The 24,459-nt window shown below is 40.5% G+C and overlaps 1 protein-coding gene across 3 annotated transcripts in view; it reads right to left on the bottom strand.

Moving 5' to 3' along the window:
- Positions 1-24,459, bottom strand: part of TLK2 (tousled like kinase 2) — a 41,479-nt gene that overhangs the window by 2,559 nt on the left and 14,461 nt on the right. Inside the window, exons 3-19 of one of the 3 annotated variants that reach the window (XM_075846418.1) lie at positions 21,929-22,000; positions 21,173-21,245; positions 20,100-20,143; positions 19,661-19,762; positions 15,184-15,276; positions 14,438-14,530; positions 12,698-12,808; positions 10,368-10,504; positions 8,537-8,689; positions 8,361-8,427; positions 8,188-8,285; positions 6,893-6,974; positions 4,730-4,821; positions 4,393-4,482; positions 3,970-4,139; positions 2,561-2,699; positions 188-299 (exon numbers count right to left, since the gene is read on the bottom strand). In XM_075846418.1, the coding sequence (XP_075702533.1) occupies positions 188-299; positions 2,561-2,699; positions 3,970-4,139; positions 4,393-4,482; positions 4,730-4,821; positions 6,893-6,974; positions 8,188-8,285; positions 8,361-8,427; positions 8,537-8,689; positions 10,368-10,504; positions 12,698-12,808; positions 14,438-14,530; positions 15,184-15,276; positions 19,661-19,762; positions 20,100-20,143; positions 21,173-21,245; positions 21,929-22,000 (1,728 nt within the window). The remainder of the gene's footprint in view (positions 1-187; positions 300-2,560; positions 2,700-3,969; positions 4,140-4,392; positions 4,483-4,729; positions 4,822-6,892; positions 6,975-8,187; positions 8,286-8,360; positions 8,428-8,536; positions 8,690-10,367; positions 10,505-12,697; positions 12,809-14,437; positions 14,531-15,183; positions 15,277-19,660; positions 19,763-20,099; positions 20,144-21,172; positions 21,246-21,928; positions 22,001-24,459) is intronic. The other 2 variants (XM_075846419.1, XM_075846420.1) reach the window with 2 other exon arrangements.

Here is a 24,459-nt window from a genome sequence, read left to right as displayed (position 1 = left end):
TCTACCCCATGTGCCATTAAAAGAGACAACGCATTTAGCAAACAAAAAAATTACTAAAGAAATTTGCTGGGTCCTTAAGGAGCAAAATAGCTGTGTGGTTAAGGGTTAAAGTATATTGACTAATGCAAGGAGTACAGAAAAGTAAAAACCTGTAGACAACATTTACCCGATTTCAGGTCAAAATTACCTTACGCCCATACAGACACTGGTAGAATATTACTCCTACAGACCACACATCCACTTTGTTGGAGATTTTTGGGGGTTCTTTGCCAACCACAAAGCACTCCGGAGGCAAATACCTGGAGAAATTTTTTTTAAAAATAAGAGACAAAGAAAATAACAATGTTGTTCTAAATCTAAATAAAAATAGGCACAAGTCTAAACTTAGGTACAAAGTGTGATCACAAACAAACTAAACAATAGTGGGATTTATATCAGACCAATGTTGGGATTAGGCTTTATGCCCACGACCGTAAAAATCAGAAATTACAGACCCATTCATTGATATGGCCGACTGACACCTTCCCGTATATTTACAAGAAGCTGTCTGTGCCGTAGAAACCTTCCGTAAAAAAAAACAAAAAAAAAACACGGACATGTCCTATTTTATTTTACGGACCGTGCAACTTTTTAAAGGGAGAATGGCCTGCAAATGCGGACGGCCGTTTGTGCCCATAATTACGGACCGTGATTACGGGCACGGTCGTGTGAATGGGGTGTAAAACCCATTTTCACACTACAAAGACTAGTCTATCGAAATTTAAACCGCACAGGTAGTCTAGATAATGCTAGAGACTTAACGTTCTATTAGACAGTCCGTTGATTGGCACTCGTATTGCACCGCTCGCAAGGAGCAATGATTGGTTATGTATGAGAATGATTGATTGTTACTACGATCAGTCATCCCCATACATTTCCATCATGTGGGCAGCACATCTCCGTTTACACAGGGAGATGTGCTGAAAACAACGATAATATTTTGTGCTGCATAAATTAGCAGATCAGCCGATTAATGAGAAATATTTGTTTGTGTAAAAGGGCCTCTGCACTTTCAATTTCCTAAATTGCATAATAGGTAAATAAGCACTATGAAATCTTTCATGTTGCAGGAACTTTATTATATGACAAATTAAACTATTACACATTAACGACTTGTCCCATGATTAGATGTTAAATTTCTCTGATCGTTCACACAATACATAATTCTTCAATTAGAATAACTTTTAAAAAATTGCTCCTCTGTAGGTATCGCTTCACCTTTTGGCAGGGCGCAAGCTCCGACAGCCTAAGTCTCAAACCCCTTTGCTTCTCCCCTCCCTAGTTTTCCATCTCACCACAGCTGGCACACAAAGAATATCCCTTTTGGGTCTACATGTTTGTGGGTGAACTTCAGGACAGGGGAGTATTACATTCTGCTCTGTATGCTATCAAATCAGCAAGTCTATCAATGTTCCAAGATCTATATACATGACAGACGCTACGTAAGCTACGCGGGATGTAAATAATGTTGTATTTGGTGATTGGCAAAAGCATTTAAGCAAAAAATTCAACAGAAAAGGACATGTCATTAAAATCTCTTGCAGCAGTCTCGGGCTTCTGCCTGTAACCGAGCAATCAGCTAAGCATAAACATTTTTAGAGTACATTAAAGGGGTTCTCCAAGTGAAAAAAAAAAAAAGCTATTACTCACCTTACAAATCCCCGGCAGTCCAGCACAGCCGCTGCGGTCCACCCTGCCGCTGTTAATTGAAATTGCTGCAGCGATGACGTGCTTGTACACCCACATGATTACTACAGCAGGTGCTCAGTGTGTAGACGGCACAGGATCGCTGAGGCCACACGGATAGCCGACGTGATCGCTGCAGCCAATCTCAATAAACAGCGATGGGGAGGACCAGAGCGGCAACACTGGACAGCCAGGTATCTAAGGCGAATAATGGGTCTTTTTTTTTTTTAATGCACCCCTGCTACTTTTTGAATTAACTCAATAAACCTTTTTAATAGGTTAAATAACACCCCCCACATATTGCCAATTGCAATGTATGATAATGTAGTAGATAATATAAACAAGAAGCTTCAGAAACTGCCTGAAAACAGAGAAGAAGTGTGTGGGGAATTACAAATTCTCATGGAAGCCTAACTAAATTTTCGAGTTTACATTGTAATATTAGGGAATTGATGTTTAAACTCAATCTGAGTTTCCCATTTTGAAGGACCCCCCTCCTAGTAGAGAAACCTATTTATCAAGTTCTCCCTCTCAACTGTTTTTAATATGTTTAAAAACACTTAATGAAAAATAAAAAATAGAAAGCATGGCAGGCGACTGGCAACCACAGTTGAAAAACAACACTTTTACTAGAGAACCGTTCCATTCATATGGGGCTCACAGGAACGGCAAGGTAAACCCGCTCTCATGACTGGTGGGGGTCCCAACAGTTGGACTCCCACTGATCAGATATTTATCCCATAACCTGTGGATAGGTGATAAATATTATGGGAAAACCCCTTTAAGATATATACCAATTATAAAATGCTTTTAAACCAGTTTTATGGATAGTTACCAGTATGTGCCAGCTCCTTGTGAAGTGAGCTCCATGCCATCCACAGAGTTATAGCTGTCATCATCCATTATTTTAGAGAGACCAAAATCTGTGATTTTTATCTCTCCACAGGCGGTACCGTTCACCAACAGAATATTACCTAAAAATTACAAAATATAACATTTTAAATCATAGAAACCACTATGTATTTTCTGTCTCTGCTGGTTTGCGCTCCCACTGCACAAGCACCATGAGAGAATAGAGGATATTGGACTGGGCGTATTAAGACAAATAAATATGTGTAGACATACACCGCAGAAACAGAAGTGAAGGAAGAGTGAAGCAACTGAGAAAGACAACAGACAGGGCAGTACACGGCCTATTCGGTAGGACTTAAAGGAACAGTGTCACCAAAATTATTTTTTTTATATCAGTTTTATGTTAGTGTTTTATTAAAAACGTTTATATTTGTGTGTTTGTGTGTTACTTTTTTCTATTTTTACACTTTTTCTTCCCTATGGGGGCTGCCATTTTTTTTTCCATTTCTGTATGTGTACAGACATGGAATACGGCAGCTCGAGTCCCATAGGGAATGCGAACGGGGCCCGTTCCATCCACTATGGTGTACGCCGTGTGTGTGGGAACATGCGCCGCTCCCACACAGTCCAATTTGAAATGCGCGCCGTCCGGCGCCATTTTCCTGTGGACCGGAAGTCGCGGCCGGACAGTAAGATTACTACTTCCGGTCGCGGCTTCCGGACTTGTGCACATGGAGCAGCGGCAGCAGACGGACCGGAGGGAGCGGCGGCGACTGGAGCAGGTAAGTGATTTCTATGTATGTTCGTGTTTCAGTGTGTTTACTAGTGTATGTAAACCTTCTACACTGTGTGTTAGCTCAAAAAATGGCGACACACAGTGTAGGAGGTTAGACCGTTCAAACCCCTCGTTTCTCCCGGCACTAGCCAGGATAAAGGAGGGGGGGATTCTGAGAGCTCACTAGAGCGAGGGATTTTTACCCAATTTTGCAGCATAAAGCAATGTGGTTGCTTTACCACATGCAATGCTGCAATTTTGGGAATTGCTCCATCTAGTGACCAGTGCTGGGAAATATTATAAATTGAATCCAATTTATATTTCCTGACACGTGAAAAAAATAAAAAAAATTAGAACAATGTTTAATCACCTACACACTAATTGTTTAACTAAAAAAAAAACAACATGTTTTGCTGGCAACACATTCCCTTTAAAATAGTAAATGTGAACATTAGTAGACCAAAAGAGAAAAAGACATGACAGAGGCTTACTAGCACAGTCATTATAACTAACCAAAGATGATACCAAAATGCAAAACTGGAAAATATTGCTCCAGTTACAGTAGAGATATAAAATGGTATGGCAAACACAAACTGAAAAGAAAAAATATTACTTGCCTGGCTTTAGGTCATAGTGAATGATTGGTGGTTTGATCTCATTCAAGTACTTGAGGGCATTTACAATCTGCATTATGATGGAACGAGCTTCTTTTTCTGACATAAGCTTGTGTTGTTTCAAGTAGAAGTCAAGGTCGTTACCCTCACAGTACTCTAGCACTGTGCAGAACCTGCAAAAATATCAGGAAAAAATTACACAACAAGGCTAATACGTTGACTTTTCAATGAAGTTGCATGGATCCAATCAAAAAACAAAACCAAAAGGCGGTTTTCAAATGATCCAAATGCAATGAATGGAATTCGACAATAATGAATGCTCAGTACAAAATATTAAATGAAGAGCCTGTGTCCACAAATGGAGTGACACAAAGATGCGAATATGTAATTTACGGTGAAAGTGGTCATAGAAGGGGAGCTACTTACGAGTCTGTGTCAAGAGAGAAATAGTCATATAGTTTGACTATTCTGGGATGATCCAGCTCCTTGTGGATGCGATATTCCCTGCAGGCATGTCTGGGAAAATAAATGGAACATGAAAAAATATCACAGACTAAGAAGGGATTAAAGAATACACTGAAGTTTTTATTTTTTCACTAGGGCAGTGAACAGCTATCATTCTATTTTATTATGATACATTTAAGTGCTTCTATATTGTAAGGACACATGCACTAGATATATTTTGGACGCCAGGAAGGCACTCACACCATGAACAAAGGGGGTGTTTTGTTTTTTTTTTGTTAAATTTAGCAAAAACACTTACTTGTGGTAATTCTCTTTCTTTTCATCTCTCCAGTTCTTATTTAACTGGTGGATTTTCACAGCTACGTATCTTTGCTCCGTTAGGTCAAATGCCTGCAGGATAAAAACAAAAATATATTAACGTGTTCTATTGAGCCCTAAGAAAAATTAGCCTTTCAACAATAACTGAGCAGATTAAAAAAAAAAAAGTAATTCCATATGTACGCATTTACCAAAATGAAAATGGAAATAAAAATGAACTAAAGAAAAATTTGTGAACTATTTTGTTACATGGAGTGTTGAAAATGGCCTTGTTTTGAACGTAGGGAAGACAAAAGAAATGATCATGGAAAGAGGTTTTTCTCCCCATGGGTATTGGTGGTCATCATGTGGAGAGTATCAATAACTGAGTATACATTTGGATCTGCAACTTGATTGGGGAATAAACGTGGATAAGGTGTATTTAAAAGGATATGACACGGTTGTATTTCCTACGGAAGTTGTGGTCTTTTAAATCTCTGTGATAAGATGTTGTGAACGTTCTATGAGTCGGTGGTTGCTAGCACGATATTTTAGGGGGCGGAGGTAATAATAAGGCAGATGCAAATAAGTTGGAGAAACTAAATAAGATGGCAGGGCAAGTTGTGGGGTGTAAATTTGCTGCTTTTAACGTTGTAGTGGAGTTAGGGACGCTATCTAAGTTCAAGGCGATGCTTAACCCCTTAATGACCGGCCTATTTCAAACCTTAACTAAGGTATTCTTTAAGTTTTTCCCTCGTCGCATTCCAAGAGCTATAACTTTTTTATTTTTGCGTCGACAAGCTGTATAAGGTCTTGTTTTTTGCGCGACAAGTTGTATTTTAAATAGCACCATTTTGAGATAAATATTTATTGATTAACTTTTATTAACTTTTTTTTTGTTGGGGGGGGGGGGGGATAGAAAGAAAAAAATTTCGCCACACTTTTTTGCGTCCTAAATCTACGCCGTTTACCGTGTGATATAAATAACACAATAACTTTATTCAGCGGGTTTTTATGATTGCAACGATACAAAATTTGTATCGATTTTGTATATTTTAGGGTATGTTCACACGAGGTCATTACGTCCGTAATTGACGGACGTATTTCGGCCGCAAGTACCGGACCGAACACAGTGCAGATATGATGCACTAATTTTGGTCCTGACCTGAGATGGTGTCTTTCTGGGGGAAGTTTAAGTAACTAAACAAGTCAATAGAGGGGGGGGGGATCTTGACCAAATTGAAAGGATTTGTAGGTTCCATTTTCAAGCTACAGGCAACAGTAAAATCCCAATCTATGTCCACATGGTGTTCATGGTCAAAAAGATTAGTATTTTGAAGCACTGGCAATCTGAGGGGTTGGGATTTGAGGAACTAAGTGAAAATTGAGGAGAGAGATCTGGCGTCATTGGTGAAATTATTAATTTACTCTATACAAAATAAAAGAGCTAGAGAATTTAATGATGCAATTTAAATACAGGTTGATTGTTAGAGATTGAATTAATTCACTGGTTACGCAAGCTTAAAGGGGTATTCCGGTTACAACAAGTTACCCCCTATCAGTAGGGAAAGGGGTAACTTGCTGAGTACAGCATTCGGCTGACACCCACTGATCAGCAAGTTTCCCCTTATCCTACGGATGAGGGGTGACTTGTAACCGGAATACCCCTTTAAGGGAATGCTCAGAGCTCATGTCCGCTTGGGGTGGAAAGTGTGCGGGTAATGGAGGAGAATAAGCAAAGGGATTTTTCTTCAGATTAAAACGTATAGACTGAAGCCCCCTGCACACGACAGCCGCTGATATAAAGTATGGGAGAACGGTCCGTAAAAAGCAAAAAATAAAGACATGTCCTATCTTATGCGGAGCCTTTCTACGGCACGGACACCTTCCTGTAAATATACGGGTAGGTGTCCGTGGGCAATAGAAATTAATGACACTACTATATTCAGTACCATGCAGGGTAGTTTGTTGCGTGCTACAATAGAAACCTTACCTTCAGTTAATTCTAGCACATGCAGTTTTACTGCATTTAGTTATATATCCTAACAGTAAATAAGTTGCAAAAAATGTAAATTAAAATAAAAATAAAAACCAAGTACATGCAAAAAGTGTTATTTATCGGGTATATGGTTTTGTTTGAGGCATAATGACAGATTGCACTTACCTTATACACTTCACTAAAGCCTCCTCTACCCAAAAGGTGAAGCAATAGATATCGGTCATTTAGCGTTGGATGGTCTTTAAATCTGTAAAATGTTACCAGGAACAATTTATTGAGCACATTAGCAGAAGTTGCATAATATCTGAACAAAAATTAAATGTTTTCCCTTTTATCAAAACAAAGTTATAGAGAAAAACAGTATTTTCACTGAACTCACCACCTTAGGCTTCGTTTACACCTGTGTTGGAGGCTCAGTTAGGGGTCTCAGTCACAGATTTGGCTGCGCTATGGTCTTCGGTAAAACGACAGACACCCCAACGGAAAGCCAACGAGACTCATTAAAGTCAATGGGTTCTGTCGGCCGCCAGTGGTGTCCATCGTGCAACGGAACTGTTGCTTCCGTTATTCCCTTGTTCTGCTCCTCTGATGGAGCAGAAAGACTGAACACAACGAAGTAGTACTGAACACACACAGCCTTAAGGCATCATTCACACAACTGCATTGGTTTTGCAGTCCGCAAAAAAATGATGTTGTGCATCCATGTGTCATCAGGACTCACAGATCAACAACAATTCACCAGTATTAGTGAACCCACAAATCCGGACCGTAAAATGACTTGCGTTTTTGGAGTCTGGATTTGCAGCCCCAGCATGTCATGGGGCCATAGAAATGAATAGGTCCACAATTTATCCTCAAAAATGCGGATAAATTGCGGCCACAAAAGCACAGTCGTGTGCATGAGGCCTAAGTTTTAAGGGACTAAATCCTGTAGGTATTTATACCAGGCTTGTGATAAAGTCTCAATATGTTAAAGTGTCTCCAAGCAAAAATCATAAAGAAATACATACACATTATTTAAAGAGGTTTTCAGAGTATTTTATAGAATGATAAAAAATGATAAATTCACGGATCTCCGTCGTTCCAGCGCCGCCGCTTCTGTTCCTTCTCGCCAATGCGTATTGACAAAGCTGCAGCGATGACGTGCCCATATACCCTCATGATCGCTGAATTCAAACCACAGATCTCAGTGGGTATACGGAACAGGATCGCGGAGGCCAGTGGTTGGCTGCAGTGATCACGTGGGTATACAGGCACGTCATTGCCGTAGCTATGTCAATACACAGCAGCGGGGAGGAGCGGCGCTGAAACGACAGGGACGTGTGGAGTAATGGCTCTTTTTTTTTTTTGCACCGCAGACTGATTGTACCCACATGCAATAAGAATATATGCCATGAGTGTTTCTCAAAACACAAATAAAGAAGGTTTGATAATTCATAGCTATTATATATTCCACTTACTGTGAGTTATCTTCATTATGTATTCGTTTCAACTCCCTTATGTGCAAATTCCTTACTCTTTCAAGACGTTCTAACTCTGCTTGTATTTCAGCTTCTTCCTGCAATAAGTGTCAAGAGTTAATTTAAATACAAACAAAACGAAACGGAGTTGAAAGAAATTACCTGTCCCTTACTTTTTTAAGGTGACCTAGTCGGAGCTTGAATATTTCCTCCTGTTCATGATACTCTGCTAAGGTTAACCTGTGAGTGAGCAGATAAAAAGGACTATGACACAAACAAAAAAAGTTTAAAATATATTCATATTTCGCATAGATGATCACAGGTAAACCATGTTAATCTCTCCACTTACGCCTCATTTTCTGCACCATTGGTCTTGCTTTTACGCTGCTTCTGCTCATTATTGGTTGGGGGAGTCTGCCCCATGGCGGGAGGCTTCCGCTTAGCCAGCAACTTTCTCTGTCGCTCAATCTCTTCCCTTTGAGAGTTTATTCGTTCCTGCTGTCTAAAATAGAAAAACAAACCATAAGAACGGTCCTTCAAGTCTGTAAAGGGACTATACAAGAGCAAAAATAAATAAATTACTTGACATATGAAAACCACTTAAAATCAGCGAAAATATAGAACACAAACTCCTGCCACTTACACTAAAGCACACCCACTTCTTAATTTTTTTAATTCTCCTCTTTGTGTTTCAATTCAACTTTTCAATATTGTAAACTGGCCATACACACGAGATCAGTTGCACCAAAACGTTCAATTTTGGCCATTTCGACCAACCCTCATTTAAAAAATACAGACCAGACCTAAGGCCCTGTTCACACTGAGTTTTTTTGCATGCAGAAAAATCAGGAATTTTTAAGGCAGATTACAACCTGCCGGCAATTTCTTGCCGCGATTTTTGTGGCTTTTTTCGCCCGTGTCCATTGAGCACCAGGGGCAGCGAAAAATGCTTTCTCTGTCTCCCACTGACTTCAATGGGAGGTCAAGCGTGTAACCGCAGCAAACAGAACATACCGTTTTTTTTTTTACTGTGAGCAGCTAAAAGCCGGCGTGGGAAAAAAACCCGCCTCTCCCTACCATTGAAATCAATGTGAGGCAGTTTGACATTTTTTGGCGCCGATTTCGACGCGGCTTCCGCATCAAAATCAGCGTAAAAAAACAAAACTATGTGAACTTACACTTCCAACAGCTAAGAGTTGGCTACAATTGTATCCAGTCTAAGCAATCCTACACGAAGAGCACAAATTTCTCTCCTGTACTGGTATTTTGCTGCAATGTGCCAGTGTAAGTAATGTGTCAGTCTGGAATCCAGATTGTTTAGCTTACTATATTAGATCTTTTTTTTTTTGTTTTACACAAACAGGAAGTCAAATTTAGATTCCTTACATCAATAAGCATTAAATATGGAAGAGGAGTGCGATAGTTCAAAACACGTCAACCAGAAGATGGGGTGCGTTCTAAGCACCGACGCTTAAAGGGGTTCTCATGAAGACAACCCCTTTTCCGTATGATGATTAGGGAATATGGACATCACAGACGTGATGGGCTCTCTTCTATTAGCCAGAACATAAAGACAATAAGAGAGGGGCTCACACTTTGGCGGGCCTGGCCCGTTAATGTTTTACATGGTCAACCGATGCAGGGGGAATATAGGCACAGTTTAAAAAGTAGTCGTCTTGAGGAGACAACTATTTTAAATGACTGCAGACTTAACAGCGCAATTTCCTTTAACATGACAGACTAAAGCGGATTGGTCATATATTTATGCTGCCCTGTTTCAAGGTAGCAAAAAGTAGTAACACCCGGATTTCAGCGTGCCGTCACTTATTAGATAACGTCAAGCAGTTATTGAGTATTTAAACGTATACTTGCGGTGAACGGCCAGCATCACAAGTGTGAGTCCAAGTATATTGACACTTCTCCCGATGCACAGTAATCGGGAGAAAAGTATTCATCATCGGCTGGAGAGTGGAAGGTGGCGAGAGGAGCGTGAATAAATGAAAATACTTGAACTCATAACTTCTAAATACTCAACTATGACTACTTAACAAACCAGCGTCTGTCACTTTGTTGCCTACAGACAGGGCAGTATAAATATCTGACCGAACCGCTTTAAACAAACTAAAGATAAATAAAACCATCAAAGTGCATTGAACACAATAGTAAATGATATGGCTTACTTGATGAGGTTCTGAAAGGCATACCCATCGGTCCACTGCTCGGTGAAAGAGGCTCCATGACGGACAGTAGTGAAGTGGCCCAAGCGCAGCCGATCCTGCATACTTTTGTCTCGACATGCCATCTTCTCTTGTTTTGACTACAAGGAAATAATAGTTTTACTGTCACTGAAAAATATGGGACCAGAAAATTATATTTCAAAACGTTTTCATTTAACTAAATCCTTAATTTATGATGTTCATTTTCTAATAAGTTTTTTTTTTTTTAGGTGCATCATTGTATGTTGAGCAAGATTTTTCTGATACAGACCTGAAAATTCCCTGCTTTCTTCCAAACTACTAGAGTTAAATGGTAATATTCCGTCTGGCTGCAGCCCCCACTAGAGGGAGACTAGCTTACTACATATAAAATTAGAGCGATAAATCTACAGATCCATATGAAGTCTCTAAACTCCCCCTAGTGGTGGATAAGGCAGCCAGAAATTAAACAGAGGCCTCATGCAAACGACTGTGGATTTTATCTGTAACTACGGATTATCTGCGGACCGATTAATCTCATTAGGTTACAGACACATTTCCGCATATTTACGGGTGTGTGTCCGGGCCGTATGAATGAGCCGCAAAATATAGAACAGGTCCTATTCCTGTCCGCAATTGCAGCATGGACTTGCCCATAGAAGTCTATGGGTGCACGCAAAATTGCGGATGGCTACGGAGGTGCATCCGTAGCCATTCATAAATGCTAAAGCTTTGTTATGCGACCGCAGGGGCTTCCAAGAAAATGGTGCCTGAGCGATCATGTGACCTTTTCAAAGGGTTGGGTCATGCTGGTGACAACTTGTAGCCTCCCTTTTTTATTTGGTGGATTATTATTTGCAGACCGTAAAACACTACGTTTGTGTGCATGAGGCCTAATCCGACTTTTGCACCCATGTAGAACTAGAGAGAAAAAAAATAATAGTCCACGCATTGACGCTTAACCCCTTAATGACCAGCCTATTTTAAACCTTAATGACCAAGCCATTTTTTACGTTTTTCCATCGTCGCATTCCAAGAGCTATAACCTTTTTATTTTTGCGTCGACATAGCTGTATAAGGTCTTGTTTTTTGCGGGACAAGTTGTATTTTTTAATAGCACCATTTTGGGGGACATATTTATTGATTAACTTTTATTAACTTTTTTTTTGGGGGGGGGGGAATAGAAAAAAACCTGAAATTTTGCCACTCTTTTTCACGTCTTAAATCAACGCCGTTTACCGTGTGATATAAATAACACAATAACTTTATTCAGCGGGTTGTTACGGTTGCAACAATACCAAATTTAATTAGTTTTAGTATGTTTTACTACTTTTACACAGTAAAAACGCCGTAACGTTTTTATTTTTTCGCCGATGCGGTTGTACGAGGGCTTTTTTTTTGGGGGAAGACTTGTCGTTTTTATTGGTACCATTTTGGAGTAGTTGCGACTTTTTGATCACTTTTTATCACATTTTTTTAAAGTCAGGATTCACAGAAAACAGCAATTTTTCCATAGTTTATTACATTTTTTACTGCGTTCACCGTGCGGGTTAAATAATGTAATAGATTTATAGTCTGTGTCGTTACGGACGCGGCGATACCAAATATGTGTAACCGTTTTACTTTATTTCGGTTTTTTAATTGTAAAGCATTTTGTAAGGGGAAAAGGTGGGTTTTTCTTTTTTTTTTTTTTATTAACTTTATTAAACTTTTTTTTAAACTTTTTTACTAGTCCCACTAGGGGACTTTGATATGCAATTCTCCGATCGCTATTATAATACACTGCAATACTTTTGTATTGCAGTGTATTACTGCCTGTCCGTTTAAAATGGACAGGCATCTGCTAGGTCATGCCTACGGCATGATCTAGCAGGCATTCGCTCCAGGCAGACCTGGGGGCCTTTATTAGGCCCCCGGCTGCCATTGGAAACACAGACACTCGGCGATCGTATCGCCGGGTGCCGGTGGGAGAGAGAGGGAGCTCCCTCCTTCCAAAACCACTCAGATGCGGTGCACGCTATTGTGCACTGCATCTGAAGGGTTAGACGGGTGAGATCGATACTTATATCGATCTCACAAGCAGAGCAGGGACTCTAGCAGCTGAGAGCAGGGAGATTTGACAGCTCCCTGCTCGGTTTACTTTATCCTGATGCAGTGCCGTAAAAAGGCATACGCATCAGAATAAAGCCAGTTAGTGGCCGCCGTTAAAAAGCGTATTGGCGGTCACTAACGGGTTAAGATTTTACCCCAAACTCTAACGGGACATTCAAATAATTTTATATGAACTGAAAAATGCAACCAAAAGAATAACTCACCTTCTCTATAAGTAGTTTTTTACTCATTGTAACACATCGGTTTAACCGTTCTTTGTACTTTTCCAGCATTTTCTTCTGCTCATCCATTTGCCGTCGGAGGTCACAATTTACCTAAAAAAAAAGTTTGAAAAAATGTATAAAAAAAATAAATGTGCTTTGAAATTGGAAGCTGCTGTCCACAGAAAGAATTATCAGTCAGTCCCTATCCCCCCACACAACCCCTAATAATAATGCATCCTGCCAAATTCATGTTCCCCCTAACATCAAATGATCAGATGTCGGTCTGATGGCCCTCCACAGGCATAAGATTGTCCAAGCAACCTGATAAAAATCCAAGCAACAGAAAAGATTTCTGCATTAACGAACACACATGTATTATGGTTGGACGTGCAAGCCGTATAATTAGCACCAAAACTGGGATCAGTTCACGTTATGGGAAAGCATTTATATAAAACTCTTTGGGTCCATAAGAATAGACAGGGTGCATAGAAAGGTGTGGCCCAGGGGGCTGAGGTACCCAACAACCCTCCATCAAGATCTTTAATATGACAAACACTTAGGCCTCATTCACACGGCAGGGTTTCCCGGCCGGGTGCCGGCCGTTCATAAATCGGCCGGCACCCGGCTGCATTAGGAATAATAGACCCCTAATGGGGCTATTCACACGACCAATTTTTTGACGGCCGGGAAAACCGACCGTCAAAAAATAGGACATGCTCTATCTTCGCCCGGGTACCCGGCCGCCCGGCTCCCATAGAAGTCTATGGGGCCGGGTAATACACGGCCATCACCGGGATGTGTCCCGAGTGATGGCCGGGTTTTCCGTCGCTTGCGCTCTATCTCCTCCTCCTCACAGCGCAGAGTGCATGTGAGGAGGAGGAGTTGATGCCATTCTGACGAATGGCATCGCTGTACACTGTGTGGCAGGGCCGGGGTGTACAGCAGGTGGAAGGGAGCGCTGCGCTGGCTCCCTTCCCCTGCTTGTTTTAAAAGCACCCTGGCCCGGCGACACCTTCGATGGCGTCGCTAGCAGCTGCAGCTACTGCTGCGGCTGCTACTACTGCAGCGACGCCACTATAGCAGAGCGGGGAGGTATCTCCCCGCTCTGCTATGTGCTAGCCGCACTTTAGCTCCTTGAAGGAGCGGAATCCCCGTGTGTTCGGGGATTCCGCTCCTGGACAGAGCGCTTGATGTCTCTGTCCATATCTGGGCAGTGACATCAGGGGAAACTCCTGAAGCGGAATCCCCGAACACATGGGGATTCCCCTTCAGGAGTTGCCGCTGATGTCACTGTCCGGATCTGCCCGGCCCGGCACGGATGCAAAACTTAATGCAAACCGGCCGGGCAAAATGGCAGATTTTACCGGCCGACACTCGGGCTCGGGAACGACCCGGTCGTGTGAACCCCGCCTTATGTCTCCTGAATCAGGAGTCAGAAGACTGCATGGCAAAAAGCTGAGCTTTGAACAGACTTTACACAGTTGCCGCACAATAGTCAGGAGCAATGGAAATTTCTCATTGTTGGTTAGTTACGATTTAGTACAAAAATTATGGGGCATTAATAGCTGTATTTTGACTTTTTTTTTTTTTTTACAAAAACCCCCAAATATAATAAAAAGTGCAAGTGCTTTTATTGACATGTTAAAAGGTGACAATGGAGTACCAGAGGGTATGCAAATGTTATGCCAAGGTAACGCACAAAAAAAATACTGAAAACATGGAAAAGATTATAGCACATACCCTTAATAAATCATCTATTCTCCCTTCCTTTTTTTCTAGGTCGGAGTTTTTGCTGTTTTCAAGAGCGGATATTTTATCCATTGTGAGGTCAGACTGTGAAGAAAAATTAAGTTTGAGCATTTGTAATAAAAATAAAAAACAAATATATATATATATATATATATATATATATATATATATTAATTTTTTTTACAGACATGCATAACAAGAGAAATATACACCACATCACAATTTAAAAAAATCCGGGGTTTACAGTGAAGTGACAGGCAAAATTACAGTTTTCCATTTTCAATAGAAATGTGCCCATAGTGTGTACTAAAAATATAGGAAACATTCAACATGGTGACAGTATGGATGTCTTTAAATGTAACATTTTATGTTTTAAACAAGGTTTTTTTTTTTTAACTAGTGAGATTATGAAGGGAAACAAGACATACTTTTCCTACCAATCAATAGAATGAACAGGTAGCGGCGGTAGTAAATCACCATGCTACTTCACAGGACAACAAAGTGGCACAGCGCTTTTTGAGCACCTCTGCCACGTCATTCTAGATATTTGCGGGGGTCAAAGCAGTCTGACACCTGCTGATCAGACATTGGTGGCACATCCTAACAATTTGCCACTAATGTCTTAGATGAAAACTCTAATATAGAATTCAGAGCTGTATTGCAGCCTTTTTTTGACCAATTTAGTTGCAAAAATGTTTTACTTACAAATGTACATCTGGAAATTTTAAAAATCTCACCTGCGTTTGTCTGTGCTGGACGGAAATCAATTTGATAGGGATGCAGGAATGCTCCAGATTCACTGGTGTAGAGGAAGGAGGGCTACTTTGACTCTGCAAAATAAATATTTATTTAGATATGCAGACGTAGTATCACAAAAAATAATTTAAAAAAAAACCACCACCACATTTTAGGACCTGTTCACATCACCGTTCCGGGGTTCCGTCGGAGGGTTCCGTCGGGTGAACCCCGCAACGGAAAGTGAAAGTGACAGCACAGCTTCCGTTTCAGTCACCATTGATCTCGATGGTGACGGAAACATTGCTAATGCTTTCCGTTCGTCACTACGCTATTGATTCAGTCGGAAAACCGGAAACCAGCCGGAATAGTGACGAACGGAAAGCATTAGCAATGTTTCCGTCACCATCGAGATCAATGGTGACTGAAACGGAAGCTGTGCTGTCACTTTCACTTTCCGTTGCAGGGTTCACCCGACGGAAACCTCAGACGGAACGCGAACGGTGATGTGAACAGGCCCTTAGTCACAGCACCCTAAAAGTATCACCAGACATGCTAGGGTGTGCAGCAAAACAAAAAAGTGAAACAGTAAAGTTGGGTAAAAAGGAGTAACAATTCTCTTACAAAGGACAATCGGAGGTGTTCCTCTCCCAATGCACACGTGCATGTCACTTCTTGAGCCGTTTTTGGAGCCATTTTTCATCGTGTAAATAGAAAAACCGCTCCAAAAACCCCCCACAAAAACAGCTCCATATTTTAAAGCCGTTTTTACTTTAGCGTGTGAACATAACACCTGCAGAAAATGTGGGGGTATCTTAACTAGGGTATAGCAGGTTAATTATATACATGGCAAATTTACAGCTTTAAAGAGGCTCTGTCACCAGATTTTGCAACCCCTATCTGCTATTGCAGCAGATAGGCGCAGCAGATTACAGTAACGTTTTTATTTTTAAAAAACGAGCATTTTTGGCCAAGTTATGACCATTTTTGTATTTATGCAAATGAGGCTTGCAAAAGTCCAACTGGGCGTGTTTAAAGTAAAAGTCCAAGTGGGCGTGTATTATGTGCGTACATCGGGGCGTTTTTACTTCTTTTACTAGCTGGGCGTTCTGACGAGAAGTATCATCCACTTCTCTTCAGAACGCCCAGCTTCTGGCAGTGCAGACACACAGCGTGTTCTCGAGAGATCACGCTGTGACGTCACTCACAGGTCCTGCATCGTGTCGGACAAGCGAGGACACATCGGCACCAGAGGCTACAGTTGATTCTGCAGCAGCATCGGCGTTTGCAGGTAAGTCGATGTAGCTACTTACCTGCAAACGCTGATGCTGCTGCAGAATCAACTGTAGCCTCTGGTGCCGATGTGGCCGACACGATGCAGGACCTGGGGCAGGAAGTGAGTGACGTCACAGCGTGATCTCTCGAGAACACGCTGTGTGTCTGCACTGCCAGAAGCTGGGCGTTCTGAAGAGAAGTGGATGATACTTGTCATCAGAACGCCCAGCTAGTAAAAGTAATAAAAACGCCCCGATGTACGCACATAATACACGCCCATAAATACAAAAATGGTCATAACTTGGCCAAAAATGCTCGTTTAAAAATAAAAACGTTACTGTAATCTACATTGCAGGGCCGATCTGCTGCAATAGCAGATAGGGGTTGCAAAATCTGGTGACAGAGCCTCTTTAAAAAGGCTTTGTCACAACATTATAAGTGCCCTATCTCCTACATAAGGAGATTGGCGCTATAATGTAGGTGACAGTAATGTTTATTTAGAAAAACAATTTTTACCACGTTATGAGCGATTTTAGCTTTATGCTAATTAGTTTCTTAATGCCAAAGTGGGTGTGTTTTTACTTTAGACCAAGTGGGCGTTGTAAAGAGGAGTGTATGACGCTGACCAATCAGCGTCATACACTTCTCTCCATTCATTTACTTATAGCAGAGCAAGCGTAATCTCGCGAGTTTGCGGTGTAAATGACAGGTTACAGCGAGATTACGCTTTGCTCTGCTTTAAGTCCCACACAAACTTTACCAAAGTGTCGGGATTGTGAATAGACATCCCATCCTGGCAGGAAAGAAGGTCTATTCACAGTCTCGTTAATGTGTCAGTATAAGACAGAACATAGCGAACAACGCAGTGTCACTATGCGCTGAGTAAATGAATGGAGAGAAGTGCATGACGCAGATTGGTCAGCGTCATACACTCCTCTGTACAACGCCCATTTGGTCTAAAGTAAAAACACGCCCAGTTGGGCATTAAGAAACTAATTAGAATAAAGCTAAAATCGCTCATAAAATAGATACGTTTTTCTAAATAAAAAGCACTGCTGTCACCTACATTATAGAGCCCATCTCCTGATGTAGGAGACAGGGCACTTATGTGGTGACAGAGCCTCTTTAAGCGTAATAGTAAATGTCATCTGAAAGTGATTGAAAAGTGTGACAATGTGAGAAGAACAAAATAAAACAAAAAGGACAAAGACTCTTCCAACATCAGCAACATGTGCAGGGTTATTACATTTTTATTTCAAACTTAACTCACAGATAGGTCAGACTGGTAGACTTCAACTAGTCTGGTAGTTGAAGTTTTTGAAGAAAGTTTTTTTGCATTAGAAATCAAAAGTCATCCTAGTTTCACTGCACATTTCTTTTCATGAAAAACTTACCAGCATATTTTAACCCGTTAGTGACCGGCCCGTAGTGGTTCTACGTCGGTCACTAACGGGCCTTATTCCGATGCCAGAGACTTTTTACGTCGCGGCATCGGAATAAGTAAACAGAGAAGGGAGCTGTCAAATTTCCCTGCTCTCAGCTACCAGAGGCAGCTGAGGGCTGGAGGCGTCCCTGCTCTGCCGGGCGAGATCGATATTAGTATCGATCTCACCCGTTTAACCCCTCAGATGCGGTGCACAATAGCGTGCACCGCATATGAGTGGTTTTGGAGAGAGGGAGGGAGCTCCCTCTCATCCAACTCACACCCAGCGATAAGATCGCCGAGTGTCTGCGATGGCAGCCGGGGGCCTAATAAAGGCGTCTACTCCAAAATGTTACCGATAAAAACTACAAGTCGTCCCGCAAAAAAAAGCCTTCCTACAATTGCATCGGCGAAAAAATAAAAACGTTATGGCTCTTCAAATATGGAGACAAAAACAATTAATTTTGAAAAAAAAAGTTTCACTGTGTAAAAGTAGTAAAACATACAAAAACGAAACAAATTTGGTATCGTTGCAATCGCAACAACCTGCTGAATAAAGTTAGTGTAATTTATACCACACGGTAAACGGCGTAAATTTAGGACCGAAAAAAGAGTGGCGAAATTGCTGTTTTTTTTTCTATTCCCCTTCAAAAAAAGTTAATCAATAAATTCTATGTACCCCAAAAAGGTGCTATTAAAAAGTACAACTTGTCCCGCAAAAAACAAGACCTTAAACAGCTATGTCGACGCAAAAATAAAAAAAGTGTATAGCTCTTTGAATGAGAAAAACGTAAAAAATGGCTTGGTCATTAACGTCTAAAATAGGCAGGTCATTAAGGGGATAAAGAGGCTCTGTCACCACATTATAAGTGGCATATATTGTACATGATGTGATCGGTGCTGTAATGTAGATTACAGAACTGTTTTTATTTAGAAAAACTATCGTTTTTGACGGAGTTATGACCTATATTAGCTTTATGCTTAGGAGTTTCTCAATAGCAGGCGTAGTCTCGTAAGATTACGCTGTAAACTGTCATTCACAGCGAGATCTCGCTGTGCTGTGCTGTGCTGTAGTCTCCCAGAGATGTGCAGAGAAGTGGTCAGAATACACATCACGTCCTGGCTGGAGGTATAGTCAGGACACTGCAGTAATGTTATAGTGTGTGTATGAGGCTGCACATAGCGATCTAGCTATATCGCTATCTGCAGAGTAAATGAATGGAGGGAAGTGTATGATGCTGATTGATCAGCGTCAAAAACTTCTCTCCACAACGCCCACTTGGTCATATAGTAAAACACGCCCAGATGTCCATTGAGAAACTCAAAGCTAATATAGGTCATAACGGCGTCAAAAATTATCGTTTTTCTAAATAAAAACACTGCTGTGATCTACATTACAGCGCCGATCACATCATGTACAATATAGGGAACTTATAATGTGGTGACAGAGGCTCTTTAAGCTTAGAAACTTGACAAAGCGCGACATTACCCTAGCTGCTCTGGGTGTCAAAGCACAAGCTTAGTAAAGCAGAGTACAAATATTTTCAGGTTACAAAAACACTGAAAAAGTAATTAAGTAAGGCTAATCCTTGCTAGTAGCAGGGCACCAGGGAGCTTAATCACTACTGCATCTACAAACCATTGCAAAAAGAGAAAAAAAAAAAATTCCATTCACTTCAATATCAAGTTTCTATACTAAAAAGGGCACTAAAACCTGTACTTGAGAACAGACCCAACACCCTCTGTCTGCTAAGAAAAATTATAATTAACAAAAGATTTACCGGTAAAGGTAATGGGTTTGATAAGGAATGTTGCGGTGAGGATCTGGCAACCGGTGGAACGCTTCTGCCTGGACTTGTCCCCGGGCCACTTCCCCCAGCAAACTGCATTAAAATAAAAAGAGAAGATGTCTTCAAAATGAACTTAAAACTATTTTACTGAGCTCTATTTTGTCGTTTCAAAACAGGATGCTCATCTTCTCCACCAGCGCCAATGTGTGAACAAAGACAGAAGTATTTTAGAAGCCAAAACAAGGGTTTTATTTTAGAATGGTCCAAATTGCCATAATCACAACTCCTTGAAATGTATCCAACTGGTTTCAGCACCTATTCCCTAACGTAAATTATTTTCGTATTAATAAAAGATAATTTAATTGTAGATTAGAGACCACTTGAAAAGAATAAAAATATAATTTACAGTGATGTGCGAAATTATCCTTACCTCAAAATAATCACTAATTTTATGTCCTCTAGGAGTGTTCTTCCCTACCATTGAGAGAGAAAAAAAAGTTAAACTTAAGACAGTAATAGAATACCATTCTCCATCATGAAATCTAAAACCTTGTACTACAACAGGACTCAGACATAAACTATGCACAAGGAGGTACAAGTCAGCAAAATCTTGAGGAATTTTATCTAAAAGAACGTCATACAAGTAGACTTCAAGCTGAGATTCACATTTGTTTCTATATTACATCAATTCCTTAATATATTTATATTATATTTATTTTGTGCCAAAAGAGCACTGGAGTTACTAAATAGGAAAGCAGGGAAACCTTTCCTGAAGCTGGAATCACACATGCAGTTTCTGGAGCCAAATCCAGGAGTGTATCCAAAAGGAAGGGGAAGTATAAGGCCAGGGTCACACACACAGTTTTGATGCCGTTTTTGACTCAGTTTTTTTTAGCCAAACACAAAAGGAAAGATGTAGATTTGGGAAAAGATTTTCTGCTTTCCTTTTTTGGAATCCTTTCCCATTTTTGGCATGAACTACACAGCATCCAGGTGGCATGTGAATAAAGTGCACGGTCCGTAAAAAGAAAAGAATAGGACATGACCTATCTTTTGCGGAGCCTTTCTAAAGCACGGACACCTTCCCGTAAACATACTGGAAGGTGTCCGTAATTACTGAAGAATTCTACAGTCGTGTGCATGGGGCCTTAGTTGGACAAAACCAAGGAGCACGAGCTAGGAAGTTAATTTCCTGCACCTATTCTTCCTAGCACCATCAACATTTTTCTATTCCATCAATGGAGAGAAGAAACAGTTGTGATGTATTGACAGCCTCCAGAAACAGCCCCTCTCCTATTTCCCATAATACATTACATAATACAAATGGCATAAACACCTCCTGCACCCTGCTGAGGAACCATCAGAAATCTGAACTTAAAAACAAAAATGTTTCCGCCTTGAATCCAAAATTTCTGGTCCTTATTTCTGATAGCATCTTCTTGAGGAGTTCGTTTAACTATAGGATGTCTTATTTACATTTATACGATAAGCCCAAAACATTACCTTGACTTGTTTCGTATGGTTCTGCCTTCCTCTTGCGGTTCCTCTGGTCATTCTGTTTTTTCTCTGGAGTCTGCTAAAGAGAAACCTTTTAGAATGACACAGAAATATGCACTTCTGTCCTGCTATGTGAGGAGAAATGCTGCACTTGTGTTAAGAAAAAAAAAAACTGCCGCAAATTACAAGACGGGGAAGAAAAATAAAATAAAAGTCATGACACAATGGCGACATTTGAAGAGCGATTTTTCCATATATTTAAAGTAATTAAAACAAATTTATGACATATCCCTAGAATAGGCCAAAGTGTGATCAGGGAGGTCCAACACATCAAACACAACAACGAACCGGAGTTAGATGTAATATCAGACAGCCCCTTGACAATAGAGACCCTGTCCCATCTTTTGTATGGTCAGAAAAGTTCCGGAGGCCGTACCCACAAACAGAAGTCATTAATGTTTCAACTCCGAAAGCCTTCCTATGGTTATACTAAAGTAGAACCCCTCACATTAATAATCCTGGAACAATCGATCTTTAGTGCCACAAACTAAAACCCTAGATGGTTTTAAGAGAACTACTAAATTCTCTTTGCTCCCCTTACTAAGCCATACAATAAACCGTGCCAGTGTTGAAAGTAAGAAGAATAAATGCTGGGAATTTGTTTACACAGGACAAATATTAGACATCTTAAATAAGCAAATCAAACCAGTTATTTTAAAGTGAATATACAGATTACAAAGAAAAATTTAAATCAGATCATACCTCAAGTTCTTTGTCGCTCAGAGAACCCAGGCTACATAGACTTTGGTTAGAAGACTCACTATTCAACTGTCCCTACAAAATAAAATACATGAGTTACCTATAGGCACAACCAACTTTTATGTATATTTGTGAGTTTTATAATAAGGCAATTCTACAAGCAGCCTCTTGCGGATCACAAAGCAAATGTTTTGCTGCTTTCTAACAATATAAATAGTTTTCTTATTGTAATTTACTTTTAGTCTGGGATAGCCGCGACATTTGGTTGAATGCAGCCTCAATGTTTCTTTATGTGAAACAAGGCTGAGGGCGACCCGGTCAGATTTTTTACAATGGTTGGAAGATCAACGGCGACCTTGTTTTCCAAATGGAAACATTGGCCATGCAGCGATTTTAGCTGTGGTATTTAGTTGTTCATTTAGTGACAAGGCGATTGATATAAACACTCTTGCAATGTAGGATAGGAAAGGTAGAAGGAAAAATAAAAAATGATCAAAATGCATTGTAATTTAAAGGGGTTGTCCACTGTACTATCATCAGTATATGATCGGTGCGGGTCCGATACCCAGGCCCCGCACAGATCAGCTGCTCTGGCTGCCTGCGGGCTCCGGAAGTTCTTGCACAGTATGCAGTGTACGGAGCCGGAAGCAGTTGGCTCCGTACACTGCCTAGCTGCTGTGTTGCAGAACTGCTCCTATTCACTAGAATAAGAGCAGAGCTGCAGTACGGCCACTATTCCGCGATCTGAGCCATCTGCTTCCGGCATGGACGTCCAGTGACCAGAGGCAGCAGGAGAAGCTGATCAATGTGGGATCCGGGTGTCTGACACGCACCGATCATACACGGATTACTTTTCCGGTGGATAGGTAATCAGTTGTCCGGTAGCGGATAACCCCTTTAAGAGCAGCCAAAGGAAAAAAGTTTTTCCAACACTAAGACATCCTTCACGACTGTATTTTCTCTTTATATTGGATTAAATAGTCAATATTAATTAACAGCAATACACCTGGCAGCATGTTTGTATCCATGTATTAACCCCTTAGTGACCACCAATACACCTTTTTACGTTGGTCACTAAGGGGCCTTAGGCTAGACTGACGCCTTTTCACGTTCGCCTAGTCTGGTCTAAGTCCGCAGCATTTAACTTGTTTACAGAGGGAGTGAGCTCCCTCTGTCACCCATCGGCGGCCCGCGAATGCAATCGCGGGTCTCCGACGGGGTGTCATGGCAGCCGGGGGCTTGATAAAAGCCCCCAGGTCTGCCCTGGACATATGCCTATTAGGATTTACACGGACAGGCAATAATGCAATATACGAAGTATACCAAAGCATTATAGCAGCGATCTGAAGATCGCACAGTAAAGTCCCCAAGTGGGACTAGTGAAATAAATAATAAATGTGAAATAAAGATTAATAATAAAAGTTACAGTAAAAAAATAAATAAAACCATTTTTTTCCATAAAAAGTGGTTTTATTTAGTAAAAGTGTAAAAAATAAATAAAAGTACACATATATGGTATCGCTGCGACCGTAATGACTCCATTAATAAAGTTAATATGTAATTTAAACCGCAAGGTGAACGCCGTAAAAGAAAAAACGCAAAAAACAATGGCGAAATTGCAATTTTTTTCCATTGCCCCCCAAAAAAAGTCATAATAAAAATGAATCAATAAGTCCCATGCACCCCAAAACCGTACCAATCAAAACTACGTCTCGTCCCGCAATAAACAAGCCCAAAAAATCACTACATTGATGGAAAAATAAAAAAAGTTACGGCTCTTGGAAAGCGACGATGCAAAAACAAATAATTTTATTTCAAAAGTGTTTTTATTGTGCAAAAGTCGTAAAACATAAAAAACCTCCACATATGTGGTATTGCGGTAATCGGACCGACCCATAGAATAAGGGTAACATGTTATTTACGTCGCATAGTGAACGGCGTCAATTTAAAAACGCATAGAACAATGGCGGAATTTCAGTTTATTTTATAATCCCCCCCAAAAAAAGTTAATAAAAAAATTATATGTACCCAAAAATGGTGCTATTAAAAAGTACAACTAATCCCGCAAAAAACAAGTCCTCATACAGCTATGTAGACAAAAAAAATAAAAAAAAGTTAGAGCTCTTTGAATGCGACTATAGAAAAACGAATAAAATAGCTTGGTCATTAGGACCTAAAATGGGCTGGTCACGAAGGGGTTAAATATGTATCAAATGCTATTGTTGTTTGTACCAATATCACTGCCTGTATGAACGATTAAAAACTGAATTTTATTTAGGCAACTCAAAACTCTAAAATAGGGCCCATAAGCCAATATAATAGACAGGTATCAGCAATATGACCAGAAGGGGGTATGTAATGGGGTATCATTGTTTACCGTGTGTATATACACAACTCCAACAGGCCACTCTCCCTTATTATTGGATACAACTCTGGTCCCTGCTGCCCTCATTCATCAAGCTCATCATTCGGGGTCACAATTATTATAGAACACCTATACACCGGTGAGCACAAATTGTGTGCTGTACAGTCTC

This window comes from Rhinoderma darwinii, chromosome 13 (genome assembly GCF_050947455.1).
Source record: "Rhinoderma darwinii isolate aRhiDar2 chromosome 13, aRhiDar2.hap1, whole genome shotgun sequence".
Classification (NCBI taxonomy): domain Eukaryota; kingdom Metazoa; phylum Chordata; class Amphibia; order Anura; family Rhinodermatidae; genus Rhinoderma; species Rhinoderma darwinii.
The sequence above is the reverse complement of the archived record's forward strand: the minus strand, read 5'-3'. Positions and strand labels throughout refer to the sequence as shown.